At 31.7% G+C, this 19,413-nt stretch overlaps 1 protein-coding gene across 1 annotated transcript; it reads left to right on the top strand.

Moving 5' to 3' along the window:
• Positions 1-425: 425 nt before the first annotated feature.
• LOC124371917 (pantothenate kinase 3) lies at positions 426-19,216 on the top strand. The gene is made up of 7 exons (XM_046830287.1): positions 426-627; positions 750-917; positions 2,263-2,339; positions 2,575-2,751; positions 8,142-8,277; positions 9,286-9,399; positions 12,377-19,216. Exons 1-7 carry the CDS (start codon positions 445-447, stop codon positions 12,428-12,430), a joined length of 909 nt encoding a protein of 302 aa, XP_046686243.1. The 5' UTR covers positions 426-444; the 3' UTR covers positions 12,431-19,216.
• Positions 19,217-19,413: the final 197 nt, after the last annotated feature.

The raw sequence follows: 19,413 nt of genomic DNA, 5'->3' as shown, positions 1-19,413 counted from the left end.
TCATAATCTAAGCAACTTATTGTCGTTCAATATGTTGCATTAGATACTCAAATAAACTTGAAAGCACCAGTCATTTTAGTAGATATTACACATATTTATGCCAATATCTGTAGGCTATTTTTTTGTCATACGCTGTAACAATTCCAATTATTATAAATTATATGGCGCCACAAGACAACTCCCTGTCCTTACTCTCTGGCTGTCCCACCATTTGTTAGCTGACCTCTGTATTGTTCCCAACCGATCCAGGATTGCTTTGGCATATAGTTTTGTCAATGCATCTTTCAACTCACACTAGAGATTATGTGGGATATTTTGAAAATACTATTGGTGTTGAACATAGAAAAATGTATGAATCTCTTACTGCATAAAACATACTGGATGGAAACCGTTATAGATTTTGTGAAAATATATTCAAATCAAGGAATTACATTATTATGTGTCATGTTACAGATGGACAATGTGGGTATCGGTGGACGCACGGGCTCACTGCACTTTATCCGGTTCCCCACCAGTGAGATGGGCAACTTTCTGGCACTGGCCAAGAGCAAGGGGATGGCAGCTCTAATCACCACTGTCTGTGCTACAGGTGGTGGTGCCTTCAAGTTCGAGAAGCAGTTCATGCAGGTTGGTTCTTCACAATAGATAGCAGTTGTTTGAGAAAGTCCTCTAGGTTTTTCTCAGTGATAAAGTAAAAAAAGTCACAAATAATATTCATTCAGAATTTAATTGATATGTATGACTGTCAGGAAGTAAATATGAAGCTGGCCAAGTTTGACGAGCTGGATACACTTATCAAGGGCATGCTGTTTGTGGAGGCTACTAACCCCCGTGAGTGCTACTATTTTACACACCCAACTGATGAGGACAAGTGTCAGAAGTGTCTCTACAACTTCAGCAACCCTTATCCCTTCATGGTGAGCATTTAACATTTTTATACTAAAAACTATTTTGATCTGAAAATTAACATGTCTTTCTTGACAAAACAGTGTTTTCTGTCATGTTTTATTTTTACTATTCTTCCTTTTGATTGAATAGTGAAGAATCACCTTGCCTAACATTTTTATAATCACACTACAGGGTCTGGTAGAAGAGTTATATCGTTTTTCGAAGAACTGTATTAAGGAATGTGTCTGAGTTGAGTTGGTGCATGGCTACGACTTCACTTCTAACCTAAAAGGATTTGCCATCCTTTTTCCAATGCTCCTTCAAATACAAAGGAAAATTCAGAAAATATCCCTATTAAGAAAGTTAATTGTACTGAAAAATTATTATTTAGTGTTCTAAATATATTCCTTCTCTCTATACATTCATTACAATGGTCGTACAGGCTTTGGAAGAGACTTTCAAACTCCTCTGAAGAAATGTTGTTCAAAATCGATTTAACATTTTTGTGGATGTCTTTCATATGTACCGTACAAACTTTTTACCTTTCAAAGCATTTTTAAGCTTAAGGAACAGCATGAAGTCTGCTGGGATGAGATCAGGAGATAAGGAGGGTGTTGAATGATTGCAACATTATTCTTTGAAAAATACTGTTTTACAACGAGCACCTCTGCAGTGTCTGTCATACTGCAGAAACCAGTCTCTTGCTTCTCACATTTCCCTCCATACTCAGTGAATCTGATCTAACAGACACTGTAGTATTTGTGGATGCTCCTATCACTGTCTTGTCAGGGAAGGGGGGCAGAGGCTCCTTGTGGATTTGTTGTTAACCAAACAATGTTTTCAACATGATTTTCACCTTTGATTTCACAGCACACAACTTTGAAAGGCATGTTGTGAACAAAATTATGTGCATATAATTTTCTCTGCCAAAAATATTATATACAATATTATGTGCTCTACCAACACTCATACCAACATGTCATTTGGCTATTAATTTGATGCTGCATTTACATGTTAAACATTTTTATCAGTATTGCTTGTTGATTTTTGACCTGTTCTTTAGTCATCTTTAAGAGACTCATGACCATTTTAAACACAAAAACCACTTAAACCATTTTGAATGGCTCATATGCTTATTACCATATAATGTTTGCATCATTGTATATGTTTCTAATGCAGTATTACAGAAGTGAAAATAAAGCTTTATTGTAGCTCAAAAATCATCCAACTGTGCTGAACCCATTATATTGCTTTTATTTTCATCATAGGTATTGCTTTCGTAAGGTAGCTCTTTATCTCAAATTTCTGAGCTAATATGTAATTTTCTAATTTTTCGTGCTATCATTAAGTTTATAAAATTTGCTTCTGTTTCAGATCGTGAATATAGGATCAGGTGTGAGTGTATTGGCAGTGTATGGCCCGAATGAGTGGAAAAGGATATCAGGAACCAGGTAGGTAATCATTCATTTTAACTTCATTAGGTGCTAATGTTTATTATTCTAACCTGATTAATTTTTATGTTATGAGATATAACATAATTTTGCCACAATACTATCAGGATATTTAGCTGGTGAAAAATAGTGTTAAAACATGTGGAAAATGTCTCTATAAAGTGCTTGTCTAACAACTTGCACTTGGAAAACCCCTAGTTTCCCACAAAAGTTGACAAGTTTTATTTCGTTTCAGTTTAGGAGGTGGAACATTCCTTGGACTATGTTGTCTGCTCACGGGTTGTAACTCGTTTGAGGAGGCTATCGAACTGGCGACTTGTGGGGACAACAAACATGTGGACAAACTTGTGAAAGACATCTACGGTGGCAACTATGAGAAGTTTGGCCTCCAGGGTGATCTAGTAGCTAGCAGGTTTGTGTTATCATATAATCTGCTACAGTAGTAAATCGTTATTATTACTGTAATTAACATTTATACTTTTGTTATGATAAGTGCCAAGTTTTCACTTATGTTGTAATTCTACCGGCTTTATTTTGAAAATAATACAGCATTGATTATAATATAATATTTTTTATGGTAATTTATAACAATTAAAAATTAAAATGTAATAGAAATGAGTGATATAATTATCCACTGCAGTCAAAAAGTATACTGATGCAAATTGCATGGGAATAGTTAACAATAATTTATTTTGTTATTTATCATCTGTTCATAACAAATATGGTATTAACCCTTTGGGTGCCAAGGGCCGATATTATCGGCTCACTATATTTAACCAAAGCGTGCCGAGAGCCGATATTTTCGGCCCTTTACGTTTAACCGAAGTGTGCTGAGAGCCGATGTTTTCGGCCCATTACGTTTAACCGAAGTGTGCCGCGGGCCGATATTTTCGGCTTTGCGATTATATTATTTTTTTAAATCATAATATAAGCGAATCTTCATAACACATACATCAAACGAAAGGGGAAGAGTTACTTAACAAATTGATATATAATTTGTTATAGTATAAGGTCCAGGACAGTATGTGTCAAGTGCACCCGGGGTTACCACCTTGACTGTCTCCCCCGTTACGAGTGTAAATAGACTGAACGTTTATGTAACAATGTATATATTTTATATAGAGACATTTCTTTGCATAGTTTTTTATAGACTTAGTAACATTTTTCAATGGCCTATGCTATAGACTATAGGCACTAAAAAATAGTGAGTGATTGAAGATTGGACTTTTTCTGCCTTTCAATAACTGAGGGTGAGTAAAAGCAAATAATATAAAAAAAATAGGCTATTTGTCATGATTTTATTTTTTGTGAACATGCATTAGGGTCCTAACCAATGTTTTTCAACCATCTCAATGCTAGTTTAATAAATATAGTTTTGTTTAGAAAAGTCCTTACAATAACATGCCCTTACATTACATTGTCAATATTTTAACATTTTAGTCCAAATGTAAAGTTTTATTAAAAATCTTATAAAACTTTTATTTCTCAATATTTCTTTCAGAACTTTTCTATATAGGTTCATAATTATACATACTAATGTAAAATGTAACATATGTTTACATAAATAGTAAAATAATATAAGTTTTCTAATAAAAAAAAAATAAAAAATTTTTGTTTTTGTTTTGTTTACTTATTTATATTTTTGGATATTATCATAAAACTTTGTTATTACATAACAGCATATTTCATAACCTACAAAACAAAACAAAAATTGTCCATTTATCAGTATTAGGATAGGAGTTATACAATTTTTAGTCTAACATAACAAAATAGCTGTTTTGTGCTTGGCACACTTGGCTGTTATAGGCCATTTACCACTGGCACTCAGGAAACACCCACAGCTCACATGCATGGCATTACTCAAAACGAATCTTGAAATTTGCTTGGCATCCAAAGGGTTAATTTGTATTCTCATTTTATAAACCATCTTTTATTTACCTTTACGATTTAATATCTTTTTACAGTAGAACCCCTCATATCCGGCCTCGGTTTTACCGCACCTCGGTTTATCCGGCCACTTCCCGGAAGCCAATATCGAAATTTATTTACCACGGCTTGCAGACGCGCAGTTGCAAGCACTAGTCTCCCACGACTCTTGCGTTATTTTTGTGTATCTATTTGTTTACATTTTCCTGTGTTGTCCTCAGTTGAGCTGATAGGTTTAACCTGTAAACAGTTCGTTGATTATTTCCAGTGCGGTTAGTACAGTACAGTACAATTGTTTTGTTTCGTCAAGTGCTGTGTACTGTAGGTTGGTTTATCCGGTCGAATCGTTATCCGGCCAGGGGCTCGGTCCCGTGGTGGCCGGATATGAGGGGTTCTACTGTATTTATGAATCCAAAATTTATGTTATTAAGTTCATGCAAATTTGTAAGTCATAAGAAGCAAAAAAAAAGGGAAAAAAACAAACATGCTGGACTTAGAAGATATCAAAAGTTTGGTTATACTGAGCGTTAAAAATTATTTTCTGATTTCTTCAGGGTTGAAATATGGAAGTTTTCGTAAAACGAAGAAGGTAAGTTTCTCAACTCAGCTGCTATACATTGCGGACAGGTTGTCTGCCTCACTGTGTATAACCAAAAAACTTTTAATACTTTTAAAGTTCAACATTTTTGTTATTTTTTTCTTTAAAAAAATTTCATCTACTTAATAGGACATTTGGATTACTATTATATAACAATTGTTGTGTTTGTACGTAAAGCAATATTTTATACTGACTTATCAAATACTATTGTATTTTTTCAATTTGCTACTTTTAATACGTACTTTAATATATAATATGTACATCTTATATACTTTGACATAGTGTATCACATTTTATTATTAGATAATAAATTCTGTATCGTTCGGTTTTTTGGTTTTCTCCAAAAAAATGTAATGCGTCACCAGTGAACTCAATATTTGTGCGGTTTAGTGTTAAATTGCTCAGCAACCACTAGCTATTGCAGGTACTTTTCTGTATGAGTGCTAATATATTTTCCAGTTCAATATTCAAATTATACACACTTTGTTAAAAATAAATAAATATTATTATATATATTAATATATATATATATATATATATATATATATATATATATAAAATACTCACGGCTTCACATGCAATTTTGTAGACTTGACATGTATGAGCAATTATAGCTCAAGTGAATTATATTTTTGACACTAATGTTGAGGTTGCCTTGTTACTACAATCAAGAAAATCTGTAAAACAAGTGTACATTTATGGCCATTTTAATTTACTCCAGTATTAGTAGTTTTTGTTCCATAGTTGCTTTCACCTTGTTTCTCGATCAAGAAAAAACATATACGGACACAGATGTGAGGAGCCTACTTCTGTCCAAAGACAATTATGATGGGTCTTATAACTGTCTTTAATCGCATCAGAATGTTCCTACACTCAGTACTCAACTAGCCATCGTAGATTGTGATAAATTTCTATTGGTTTGTGATTTTTTTTGCCTTATCACTGGCGGGATTTTCAATTTCAGCGCTTATTTCAACACTGCATCGTATACAAAGTACGGTAGACATGATGCACAATCTACTATGGCTAATTGTGTACTAAGTGTAAGAACACTTCGATTCCAAGATGGCGACACTAGTCCCGCCCATTGCCATGCCATGTCAAAACGTCTATTACTTTCTGGACAGTCTTCGTGTATATACATTACAGTATTCACAAAGCACCGCATACTTTTTTGCAAAAATTACAGTTTAAAGTATTATTTTTTTAACCCTCCAGGTGCTGACATCGCGTAGCGCGATGTTAGCGTACCTGTTTCCAGTGCTGACCTCGCGGAGCGCGATGTCAGAAAACGCGATCTCTTTAAAACCACGCTAGTGGCTATATATTACGGAATATCACGAACTATTTTATATAGTATTAAACTAGAAGAAATGCGGAACTCGTTATACTCTATGGAGCACGTCTTTGCTCAAAGACCGGCGCTATACGACAGCTGTTTCTAAGCGTATGTTTATTTCCAAGTCATACGGTTCGGTCGTTCTGTTTATTGCTGTTCCGTCGTTGTTTGCATCATACCTTTGGTGTTGTAGTTGACTATTACTGTTTTATATTGTGTTTTATTGTAAAAATGAGTGAATTAAGTAGGTCTAGTGCAATAAGGAATGTGAAAGGTGTTACAATGTAGTACACAATGTTTCAAATATCACTGATTTTTTACGTGTTACAATTTATCGTTTTTTTGCTCTGAGTGAATTCTGTCAATATGTAAACCCATAAGATGTATATACTTTTGGGTTCATTATTAAATTACCTACAACTTGTATATCTTGGATTTTTATTTTCATAACTTTGGTGAAATGATATCTAAGCTCAAAGTGAAAAAAATAAAAACTTTTTTTTTTTTTTTTGTCAAGATTTACATTCAGCAATATTTTACCATGTAAAGGTAAGTCATATAAGTATTATTATCATATTCTGTGATCTTTCCTGAAAATAATGATATATAATATGTAGTATTTACATTAAGGTAACAGTATATAAAAAAAAACTTTCTAAACGCTTGCAAACATACTGAAAAATGCCCAGCACTTAAGGCAGTTCTAACCAGCACTTGGAGGGTTAAACATAATTTTCTTATCAGGATGTTTTCTCATTTTCAACAGCGGATGCAGGAAAGGTTGAAATAAGAAGTTCCTACTATCAAGTTTACTCTATGATTTCACACTATAATTTAAATAAACTCAAAATAGTGGTTTTATTGTATCTATAGTTGCGCTGTCATAAAACAATACACAGAACAGTTGATTACATTTAACGGGCCTTTTCAATTAATATTCCGCAACTAGGACCATTAGAGACCAACAAGGGATTTTTCACTATTTTAGAGACCAGTGGGGCATAGCCTGGAGGAATTTTTGAAATAAGAATAGGCTAATATTCATACCAGGGAATCTAAGAATGTCCATGTAAAAGTTTAATATAATCGGTTAAATGTTTTACGTGTGAAAGGAAATCAAACAAAGACACTTTCACATTTATAATATTATTAGGATTTGTGTAACTTTGCATAAACCAGGTGCATTTTGTAGCAGTTTAGAAAACTCCTTGCAAATTGGCCAACTTGAGTTTGCCCAAGTATAGAAGTTACTATATGGCCAGTTGAAAGGTTGATCATTGTACTTATATTCAATAACAATATATTCAATTAATTTAAGCTCAGTTATGGAGTTATATATTCCTCATATAGGTATGCTGTCAAAAATCTGTCAATTTTTCTTTGAGGAGGTTGAGAAATCCATTTTGATGGAAACAATAATATAGTTACAACACAACTATGCATAATATTTAACCACTGTGATAAATAAAACATAAATTGGCAGGATTGACTTGGGAGGGCAGGGCAGGATCTGTGTGCCAACTCCTTTACAAGTTATTTATCACTTTGTTATATTTATATTTCCATTTTTTTATGAGACTGAAGAAAAATTACAGTATAAACTAGATACAATACAATATAATTATCTGTTTTTATATGCTTTGTCATCCAAGTTGTATAGCAAAAGAGATACTTTTTAAGCATTGACATAATAATTTCATTAGTTAATTTTATCTGGGTATTTATGACTTCAAAAACATTGTAGATAATGTGTACTTTATTTATTGTTTATAACTACATTAATAATTACTCACTTTTATTAATATTCAGTAAAAACAGAGACAGTAGATTCTTGTGCAATATTTTGTGTGTTTATTGTAATAAATTTTATGTAGAAGACATTTACAGAAAAATTGGATTTCTTTAAAAAAATGGTTAATTTATGTTATTTTCTGTCCAGTTTTGGCCAGATGAATTCGAAAGAGAAGCGTGCAACAGTGAGTAGGGAAGATCTTGCACGTGCAACACTTGTTACTATCACCAACAACATTGGTTCTATTGCGCGCATGTGTGCTCTCAATGAGAAGATTACCAGGGTGAGTTTGATCCACCAAGCCCCCATCATGTTGAAGTGGTATCGTCAATAGAATACTTTAATTTTTAGGTTATGAGTAGGTCACACACTCAACACAATTTCTGAAACAAACCTAGATACCTATACCTCAATTAGTTATTCAAATACCAAAAAGGTTCATAATCATGAGTACAATTTACACCCATAGTCTTTTCATAATATGTACAATAGGATGAGGCATATGCTATTCTTGGTTTAGTTTGGTTTTCTCTCAAAGTGAATTTTGTGCTTAAAATAAACACAAGTTCGAATTGTCTTGTTACCAGATCAGTTTGGGGTACTTGCCATTCTTTAGCATGCCGTAAACAATTGAATCATGCTGAATATTTTTGCAATTTTTAATCAAACCCAAACTCAGCAGAGTTTCAAGACTGAGAGTACCAAATTTTTCAGATCATAAAATGTGTGATCTGTAAATGAATCATTGCTCTTATTACAACTAGTGGCCATGGCCATTTCAGGAGGCATCTGACCAAAGTTTAAAGTAAATTTTAGTGTGGAGTTAATTTTCCATTTATGCAGTAAAGTCTTAAAATATGCTGAATTCGTTGTCACTGTGCTGTAAAGGCATCTTTGAGAAAACTCAATCTATCTCTACAAGAACTTGTAAGAGGGACAAAAATAATATTATTCTTGGTTGTTGATGTAAGACAGAATGAGTCTTCCAGTTGGCATTCTCTGAGTTTTCCAATATCAAAATCTTAATCTTGTATAACTAAGAGGCGTAAATTTGAAATATATTTGCAGTTGCAGTCAGTAATCCTTCAATATAGCATTGTAGATGTTGGAATAATATAAATCTTGGCAGTTCTTGAGCATCTTCAATGGTGACTTGACTATATGTGAAGTCAGTCAACCCATTTTTAACTGTTACAATCATAGGAACAATGTTTAAGAGTATATTTAATTTGAAAAACAATTTTATTTTAATTGTTTATAAGAATTTATAAATTTTATATTTATGCTTCAGGTGGTGTTTGTGGGCAACTTTCTGCGAGTGAATCCTATCTCCATGAAGCTGCTGGCATACGCCATGGACTACTGGTCTGATGGTACACTGAAGGCTCTTTTTCTGGAGCACGAGGTGAGCAAACTTAACACCTTACTGATTTAAGATATACAAACAAACTAAAAATGTAAGTTACTAAACGTAGTGCTGCTATTGAAAATATGTGCTGAAAAAGTGAGGCAGATTGAATACAAAAATGTAAAGAATATTTTGTTTATTCACTTGGTGGAGTTTAGCATCTTCTCCTGCATACCTATATATCACACATCATTAGAATCAGATACCTTATTTTGTTCCTAGAATCACACTAACATTAGCAGTCTGGGAATGTAAGAATGCTCTAGCATAGCTGGCTACGATTAACAGAGTAACACTCGGTTGGGTGCTGGGCCCTGAGGGCATTCATGGAAATGAAAAAGCAGACATCCTCGCCGAAAAGGGAGCGGAGTCCATAATGGTGGGGCCTGAGTCAGGTTACGGGATAGCTTTCTCCAACAGCAAAACTCTTGTAAAAGATTGGGAAAAGAGGATATAAGAAACATTAATTGAAGAAGAGCTTCAGAATTAATACTATCCAAAATGTTTATCTCTCCTTACACTAAAGGGTGGGCAGCTCTCCTAGATCAGAGTAAGGAGGATGTAAGACTGATATTAGGGATATTGACAGGACATGGCCCCATAAGGAAACATATTATGAGGATGGGCCTTAGCCAGACTAACAAATGTAGAATTTGCAGAGAAGAGGAAAGGAATCAGCAGAACATATTTGGTTAAATTGTAATGCCATTTCAAAAATTCAAAAAAGATTCCATCAGATGATAGGGTTCTGTAAAAGCCTCAGATTTTGAGAACACAAATAATTATAAGTAAGAGAGGCGCAAAGGTCCTTTTTAGGACTAAGCGCGGGGCCAAACGTCCTTTTCCCTCAGGATAAAAAAAACTTTTTTGAAGTAATTTATAACTTATGGATGGATCAACTAATTTAATATCACATGAAACAACTTATTAAAGGATTTGTAAGTTAAAAGGTTTAATTAGAACATTACACTAGACGGAGTTAGCTGGTAGATGTCACATGAATAATCAAATGATGGTATTTAAAAAAATGAATGATACTTAAGGTGACAAGCACTTGCATAAGTCTTGTCATTGTTATAATATAATAATCAGAGTAGGACGTTTCATACATGAATGTTTTTAGACAAAATACAGGATGGTGCATATGTCAGTTTTCCCATAAATTGGGATATTTGGTTTCCATAGGTTGGTAACAATGTTAAGTTGGCAGTAACACAGAGTAAGCTCATTGTTGTCTGTTCCAGTGGTTAGTCTAAAGTGACGCTCTTTGCTTTTGTTATTTGTTTGTGTGTGTTTTTAAAATGTTTTCAACAACGAGTTTACATCCTTCAGTTGTGGTAGGAACATAATAAAAATACTGCTATAGTAATTGAAGAATTTAGTGGTAAATATTCAGGTGTTGTGATACCCTCTCGACAGTATATGCGGAAATTAAATAAGAAATTTGAAAACACAGGAAGCATTTTAAATGCCCCGAAGTGTGGTCGTCTACAATCCATTTGCAACGAAGAAAACCTGCAGACAGTTGCTCAAGCTTTTGTAGCTAGTCCCGGTAAATCGATTTGTAGGGTATCTGCTGAACTAGAAATGTCAAGAAGAAGCGTGCAAAGAATGTTTAAGTAATTAAAATTTAAGCCGTACCATCCATCTTTACTCCAAGCACTTCACGAGGATGATTGGAATAGCTGATTGGAATCTGTTAGATAATAATTATCCGCTCAGAGGCTGATCCAAATTTCTTGCGATAAATTTTGTGGTGTGATGAGGCATGTTTCAAACTAAATGGACACGTTAATCGGCATAACTGCGTGTACTGGTCGGATGTAAATCCTCATAAAGTAATCCAAGCAGAACTCACTGTGCCTGGTGTTATGGTATGGGGAGGTATTTCGAGTACTGAATTGATTGGTCCTTATTTTCTTCAAGGAAATGTTAACTCAGAAAGTTACTTACAGTTACTGCAAGCAGTAGTAGTTCCCGAGCTCAGAAACAATCCTGTTCTCAATATTCATTCGCTCATCTGGCAACAAGATGGTGCCCCAGCACATTTCAGTATCTAAGTTCGAGATTTTTTAATTAACACATTTAATGAATGGATCGGTCGCCATGGTACAATTGATTGGCCTGCACGCTCGCCAGACCTGACTTAATGTGATTTTTCATTGTGGGGTATAATAAAGGAGACTGTGTGTGCTTCAAAATTGCTAAATCTTGACGAACTCAGAAACATAATTAGAAATAAAGTTGAACTTGTTAATTACAATATACCTTTATTGCTAAAAATTTGTGATTCTGTTCTCAATCGTTGTATGAAGTGTATAAAATATTAAGGTGGACAGTTCAAACAACTGCTATAACATTGTATGGTAATATGTAAGTAATTTCATATAATGAATTTGTTTTCTTGTCTAAAAGTGTTTTATTCAATTAACCTAACGCCTTTAAATTTATCTTCTGGGGAAACTGATATATGCACCATTCTGTACATATATGTTATCAGAGGTTAAGTGTTAGAGAGTTAACTTCACCTGGTAAAATAAGATATTCTTTCTTTTTAAAACTTATATTATCTGTAATATCGATACATGAGTGATTGAAAACTCTATAATTACTTGATAACATATTAATGACTAAACTTTCTAAACAACAAAGATTGGGATATTTTGGTGCTGTCGTGAGTCTGATTGCATTCAATTAAGAGATTAGTGGGGAGACCAATGGAGCTGACACCTACTGTACCCCCTAGTAGCCATTTACACCTTTTAACAAGTATTATCTCTGTGGTGTGGAACTTTCAGAAGCCTTTATGTAACGGTTTATAACAAAGGTCTGTTCTGATCAGGGCTATTTTGGAGCTGACACCTACTGTACCCCCTAGTAGCCATTTACACCTTTTAACAAGTATTAAATCTGTGGTGTGGAACTTTCAGAAGCTGCTATATAACGGTTTATAACAAAGGTCTGTTCTGATCAGGGCTATTTTGGTGCTGTCGGGAGTCTGCTTGCATTCAATGAAGAGATCAGTTGAGACCAATGGAGCTGCCTGTGGCTGGCACCTACTGTACCACCATGCTAGCCCTAGCAGCCACCTATACTTTCTACACAAGTATTATCTCCGTAGTGTGGAACATTTGAAAGCTGTTATGCCAATTTTAGCTGTCCTATAAGGTTGTCTTTAACTTGTTTTTGTAACATCTAGTAGGAATGTATTTTTGTATAAGCTCAAATGTTCCTTATTGTTAGTTAAATGTCAAAGTCATTCACATGGTCTACAGATATTTAGTTGATCGCAGGGGGTTAAATTTTTGTTGTAACTTATTTTAAATTTTTTTACAAATTAATGTATCATTAGGAATTTCTTCTAATTTTTGGGATTTAACCCTTTTAACCCCGGTCATTATGTAATATCCAAAAATCCCAAGTCATTTTTGGAGAAAATGCAAGTGTTTTGTTAAAAAATTCATAACTTGGCTATTTTTTAACATATCAAGCTATTTCTTTTTTAGTTTTACTTCTTATTACATGTGGTTCACAAACATATGCAAAAAATAATATCTTGAAAATACTTTATATATATGTTGATGAAAACCATATAGAAAAAAAATTGACACACAAATGTCTATTTATTTTATGTTAAATTTAATTCTTATTCTAATGAAATAAAAATTATAGTTCTACTTTATTCACAAGTTGAGTAACTTGAATTTTTGTAAGGACGTGTCATTTTTCTTTTTGCTATTTTTGTACAAGTAAATGAAACACGAGATTTGAAATTCATAGTATTTAACATAAAGCCAAAATTAATTCTTATAAAATAATTAAAATTGTTTATAGCCTAGATTAAAAAAATTAAAAAAAACTTTTAATACAATATTTACATATCTAGAATATGTTTTCGAAATGTCAAGATAGCTATTACTCAAATTGTCGTCATTGCCCTCATCCACACCACTTGCAACTAAGTAATTGGTGTATTTTTGATTACGGGAGACTTTGAACAATTCCTTTTACTAATTTTCAAATAAAATAAGTAACAATCTAATATTTAACTGCCGTACTATATACTGTTTTAACTTAATAACATTAAATAAGATGGAATGTTCACAACTTAGCGAAATACAGCTGTCTGCAACAATCAGTGAGCAGTCAGCCGAGATGAATTGTAATTTCTCAATCACATAATGACAAAATACGAAGTCAAAAACTTTACGAACAATTATATTTAGATGCAGTACATCTTTTTGCACAAGCCTGTGGAATTTCAAAGCATTTGGTAAAATAGGTGGCCAGAAAAATAATACAAAGTGCATGTCTGGACTACATGGATGTCTGGAGTTGACGCAATATTTACATCGGGGTTGAAAGGGTTAATATTATCTATTTACAGAGCAGCTGTAATGCATATTATTGATAATTTCTTTCAAATTGTATCTTTGTTAGTTTGAATACTGAAAAATGTTTACATTATTAATAGTGTTTTACAAGTAATAAATAGGTGTCTTCGTTTGGCATTATTAATGCCAGAAAAAATTAAGTACCTGGAATTTTGAGTCAGATGAGTTACTTTTCTAAACTTTGATTCAATAATCAAAAAGTTGAAATTAAAAAAAATGAGATAGGGTGCTTTCAAACATCTAAAAATTATATAGCAATAATTCTTCAATATGAAAATGTTGGATTTTTATTGTATTTCCCCTTAAATCTACAACAATGTTATTATACATTGAGCAACGTCAATGTTGATGGCAAAACCAATTGGGTAGAATTGAATTGAATCAGAATCATTGCCTCCCTTCACTTGTTTGTCCCTTACATTCATATTAACTTAAGTCTGCTCATAGTCCACTTAATTCTTATGGTAAAAAATAGGTAGCAACATGTTAATATGTAATACCAAAATAATTTAATTAAAATCAGATGGAACTTTTTGGAAAACATTATTATTATATCTGCTAGAAAGTAATAGAATAACAGGATTTGTTTAAGGTTAAATTTTGTTTGAATAAATTATTTAACAAGAACAAAGATTTGCCACCATGAACTCTTATAGAATATTAAGTTGGTATTAGAGACTAAAGTTGAAAGCAAGTTTCACTAGAAATATTCATGCCAGACATGGTGGGAAATAAATAAATAAAGAGTATTGATTTCTTTTAACATTCATGTTATATTATATTCGTATAGGACCAACCTCTAAAACTTAGTAACCACTGTTTGAGTTAGATAATTTATTATCGATCCGAGAGTTCAGTTTCTGTATTTTATTAATACTGTTGTAAACTATAAATCACATGTATTAGTTTATGAGAGAAAGTTTTTTTAATACAAAGAGTTTAATAAAAATTGAGAAATAATGTTTTTGTGAATGCTAAATAAAAGGGGGGAAAAGCATTTTATGTTGCTTAATTTACTGAAGATTAACTTTATTCTATTACTTGCCCAATCAGTTAGTTAAGTAAAACCTGGTTCCCTAAAATGGTTAAATACACAGTTTGTATTTAAAAATAATAATTTTTTTACTGTAGAGAGAAATTAAAACTCTTAGCTGAGTGTTAGCGAAGCCTAACTTTCCACAAGATATCTCAAGAAGAAATTGAGTTATAGACTTGAAATTTGTTGTATATGGTTATCACTCAGGGGACTGTAAAAATTCTTCTCCTATCTGTCTAATCCTCAGGATATCTCGAGAGTAAATTGTGCTGGAGACTTAAAATTTTCCATGAAACTTCATACATACATAGGCACGATAGAGTTCGATAATGGTGCATGTCTGACCATAGGATTTGGCTGAGTATTAGCGAAATTTAACTCACGCTTTATTCGTTATATCTTGAGAACGAATTGAGCTCTAGACTTATAATGTTGTATGAAACTTCAGCGAAGCCTGTTTGTTACTTGATCTGGCACAATTCTATATTCTTGTAGCAAAATTTTTATTTGAAATGAAACTATTTTAAGTTTTAATAATTATTTAAATTTGTGACACTATGTATCACTAAAATATTCGATGTTTGAAAATTTGACTTTTATTAGAACTACATGCATTTATTTAATATTTTGTGGTTTTTATGTCATTTCAACAGAGATACCCTATCTTCAAGCATTGTAATTCAGTAACTGCATTGCAATGCTATACTTTAGTAGGAAATAAGTATACTATGGAATTATAACTATAATTGTAAAGTAATAACTATAATTATAATTATAAACAAGCAGCACCCATAATTCTTTAACTACCTCTATATTTAATAAATTGAAGGCTTTCGATGCAGACAGGGACATTGCATTATCTGTATTATTTACTATGTTACTAAGGCATTATATCATTCCTTTAATGCGGTCACATATATTTATACACAAAGACAACTATGGATACCACAGGGACAAAAATTTTGAAGTACTGTACATATTGAACGTAACATTTTCATGGAGTAAGTACTACAAGTTTGTAGATATAAGAAATGACACCAGCCATTAAAGCCTCCATACTAGATTAAGAGTTTACTGTTAATTCAATTATAGAAAGAGTTGTAAAATATATAGTTAAGATCTTATAATTTTTCTCCATACTATTAAAACAGGGATTTACATATAACCTTTTTTAAGACTTGTACATTAGTTTAACGATTTGTTATTGATATTGTTGACATTATATACATTTTTTAGTATTAGTTACATTTTGTTGAAATATTTTGTGCTATACTATAAATCTATTACATTATTAATGCAAGATCATTAATTATTTGTGGTACATTAATGTTATTGATTAGATCATCATAAATTTCATGAATTATTTTTCTGGAAATATTTTTTATTTAATAGTAAATTAAAATGAATCGCCGAGTATTTATGGTGGCGAGTGACAAAATTTGAAAGCCAACACAACATTATTTTATACTATAAAACGGATTGTGTTGTTTAATATTATTTGTCTGTAAATACAAGAAATTTGATTACATATTTTCAACATTGTTCAATTTTATGTTTTGAAATGTACTTTACATTAAATAACTGTGAGGCCACAAACCTGTAATGTTTTATTCGGTAGTAGTTTTGTTTTAAAACGTTATTATTTAGAATGGCAACTGTTTGACTCAAATTCATTTAGCTATACAAGTAATTTATCATTAATATTGTATAGTACACATTCTACTTTATTATGATTACTAATTTTAAGTTTTATATAAGCATCCTTACATTTGGTTTCAAAAATAAAACATTGTAAAATAAGATTTACAAAATATACTTTTATGTAGGCTGCTCTGTCTCTTTCATATTTCAGCAATTGTTTTTTATTCCTTTTTATACATGTATGTGTTTACAATTGATTGCTTTTATATATATACATTATTTTGTAAGATTTTTAATTGCACAAAATGTGGGTCATTTCTCTTATCTGCCTCATTTAATTTACTTGCCACTGCAATAAGTTATTGCTTACTAGATGGGATCCAAAGCTTCAGCAATATACGGAATAATGCTTGTGGTGTGTAAGGAGAAACGTAGATAACTTTAAGAAGTTTAATATTTTAAAATCAGGGTATTATGGTATTGAAATGGTGCAGTCAGTTTTTGTTTAGTTTAATTTATTAAAATTTGTGTCACAATCCTTCAAGATAACTTTCCTAAATACAGAAAAAAGATTACACTACAAGAAGAGTTATAGGCACTTCAATTAGTGATTTTTAAATTTATTTGTAACAAGGGCAAAGGAACATGGATAAAGTATTTAACTTTTAACACTACATATATGAATAATGTCTTAAGGAAATGAATGTTTTATAAACCACGAAGGTGGTTAGCAATGGTATATATGTATAGCTTATGGGCATTTCAAGGTGGCCTTAATTACTGCTTTCAATGATTGCAGTTTTTGTGTAATGATAAAGAAATTTTCTTTTTAAATCTTTATTTTAAGGGAAGTATCTGAAACCAAAAACAAAGAAAAATTAATTTAACCAAAAACTGATAGCACCACTGGCTAATTAGTCTATTGTAAATTAAAATTTGCAAAAGAGTGTGTATGGTGTGCATTCAAAATGTATAGTTCACTGAAATATAAATAAGATATCCATTAATGTATTTATCTGGTTCCGGAAAATCAAATGAAGCTTTAGTGCCCATGCAGAGATCTGTCTATAGTTATAAACTTAGATGTCAAGTTATCATATGAAATACGGCAACAAAATCTTAGAAATGATATTGGTGCTAAATAATGTTTTGAAGCTGGTCAGACTATTACAAGTACATACACTTATTTATACACTCTTAAGGCACGTTGACTGAAACATCATAACCCTTTCCACTTGGATGTCGCCACTTAGCAACTTCCACTCCGTATCCAGCTGGTTTTTCACTTCCACTCCGATTTTGTCGCTCTTGAGCTTGGAGAGGAGAGTCCAAGCACCATGTGTAATTTTTATTTGATGTCATTATGCCTTTATTATAGTATGCAGTTATAACTCTTAACTTGTCCATTTAGTTATCAAGCTATGCCAAAGCTGTTTAAACTTGATAACTGAAAAAAGGTAAAGAATATATTTTTTTGGGATGTGAAGTTGGATTGTTCCTTTATATTTGTATCACAACTTTGTGAACAGCTGACGTAGTTTGTTTTTATGAATTTTGAATGCTGTGTCTATATTTGGTTGGAGATTGGTGTTTGCATATTTTTTTGTGAGTTCATTTCCAATTATTACTACTTAAAAATCATGTACTATTACTAATCTATGTATACTTTTGATTAATAGAAAATGTCAGGTGTAGTTTCCATTAACTAAGTATTAGAAAATCTTAAAATAATCAATTATTCCTTGAAATCGTTTTTCATGTTCTTTTATTAAATGTTTACAATCCTGAATCTGTTTATTGATTTTTAAGAAGTTTTAAAATAAAGTAAGTTTAACAAATCAATAAAAATGACAAAAGTATGTATTTGAAACATTGTTCTGTGTTAGAAACATACGTAGTAACACTTGATATGACAATCTATTATTACAATTAGTAATAACTTTGCTATATCACAAATACAATTTTAAAACCCTTATGTAAATAAACATACATTTTTAAAATCATGTACTGTATGTGTGGTTAAAAAAAAGTATTTGTGAATTTTTCTAATTTATGCCCAACGAAAATAAATCTCTATTTGTAGTGTTTTCTTTTCCTAGTAATTTGTGCTCAATATAAAACCTGTCCGAGTCTATAAGCAAAACATTGTAATGGTCCTAATATTTTATAAAAATATTTTGTGTAAAGCCATGCATTTTCACTGAAAATTAAAAAAAATACACTGGAACAACAGAGTCTAGAAAATTCGAGTGGAGAGGGTTCTGATAAAATAAATTTGTATTCAGTACAAATTTTATTGCAGGAACCTTAACTGTGTATACTCCAGATAGGCAGATAATTGTAGGACCCCCAACATTCCAGATGTGCTTTAGTGATGTAACACAATCCAGTCTCTCAACGTTTACTATGCATAACTGTTATAATTTTACTTGACAAATAATACGTATATTGCCATGTAAATATATATAAACCTATATTCCATAGTGTAAAGTGGTTATTGAATGTTGTTATTATTTATTTATCTATTTATTGTCAATTTGTTAATGAGTATTAAAAGTTGTTAGTCGTAGACACAACTATAACTTTAAAGTTGTATTGTTGAGATGAAAGTTATTGAAAAATAACTTTAAGCACAAAACTATCCAAATATATATAGTATATATTAATATCATAGTTTTAAACTGTAACTGTATACTAAACTTTGTATAACATTGTTTATTAATAAATTGGTTTTTATTGTAAAGCATTGTGTTTTATTCTGTTAAAAATATGTCACTCCATTTGTTTATAATCTTAAATTACAAGACTGTTCAAAATAACCTTTGCTTCTTTATAGAGTATTAAAAAAGAATTCTCTTAATTTTTCTGTTACTTATTGTTTTACACAATTTTGGAAAATTATTGCGATCAATGCTTTGTAGATAGTAAATTATTCTGACG

The sequence above is a fragment of the Homalodisca vitripennis genome, unplaced genomic scaffold (assembly GCF_021130785.1).
Source record: "Homalodisca vitripennis isolate AUS2020 unplaced genomic scaffold, UT_GWSS_2.1 ScUCBcl_2252;HRSCAF=6814, whole genome shotgun sequence".
NCBI lineage: Eukaryota > Metazoa > Arthropoda > Insecta > Hemiptera > Cicadellidae > Homalodisca > Homalodisca vitripennis.
Note: the sequence above shows the minus strand (reverse complement) of the source record. Positions and strands in the feature narration are given on the sequence as shown.

Coding starts and splice junctions, on each gene's coding strand:
- LOC124371917 (XM_046830287.1), top strand. CDS start 445: ATGTTACAGATGGACAATGTGGGTATCGGTGGACGCACGGGCTCACTG. Junction 2,752..8,141: donor GGTGATCTAGTAGCTAGCAG/GTTTGTGTTATC, acceptor TTTTCTGTCCAG/TTTTGGCCAGATGAATTCGA. Junction 8,278..9,285: donor TCAATGAGAAGATTACCAGG/GTGAGTTTGATC, acceptor TTTATGCTTCAG/GTGGTGTTTGTGGGCAACTT.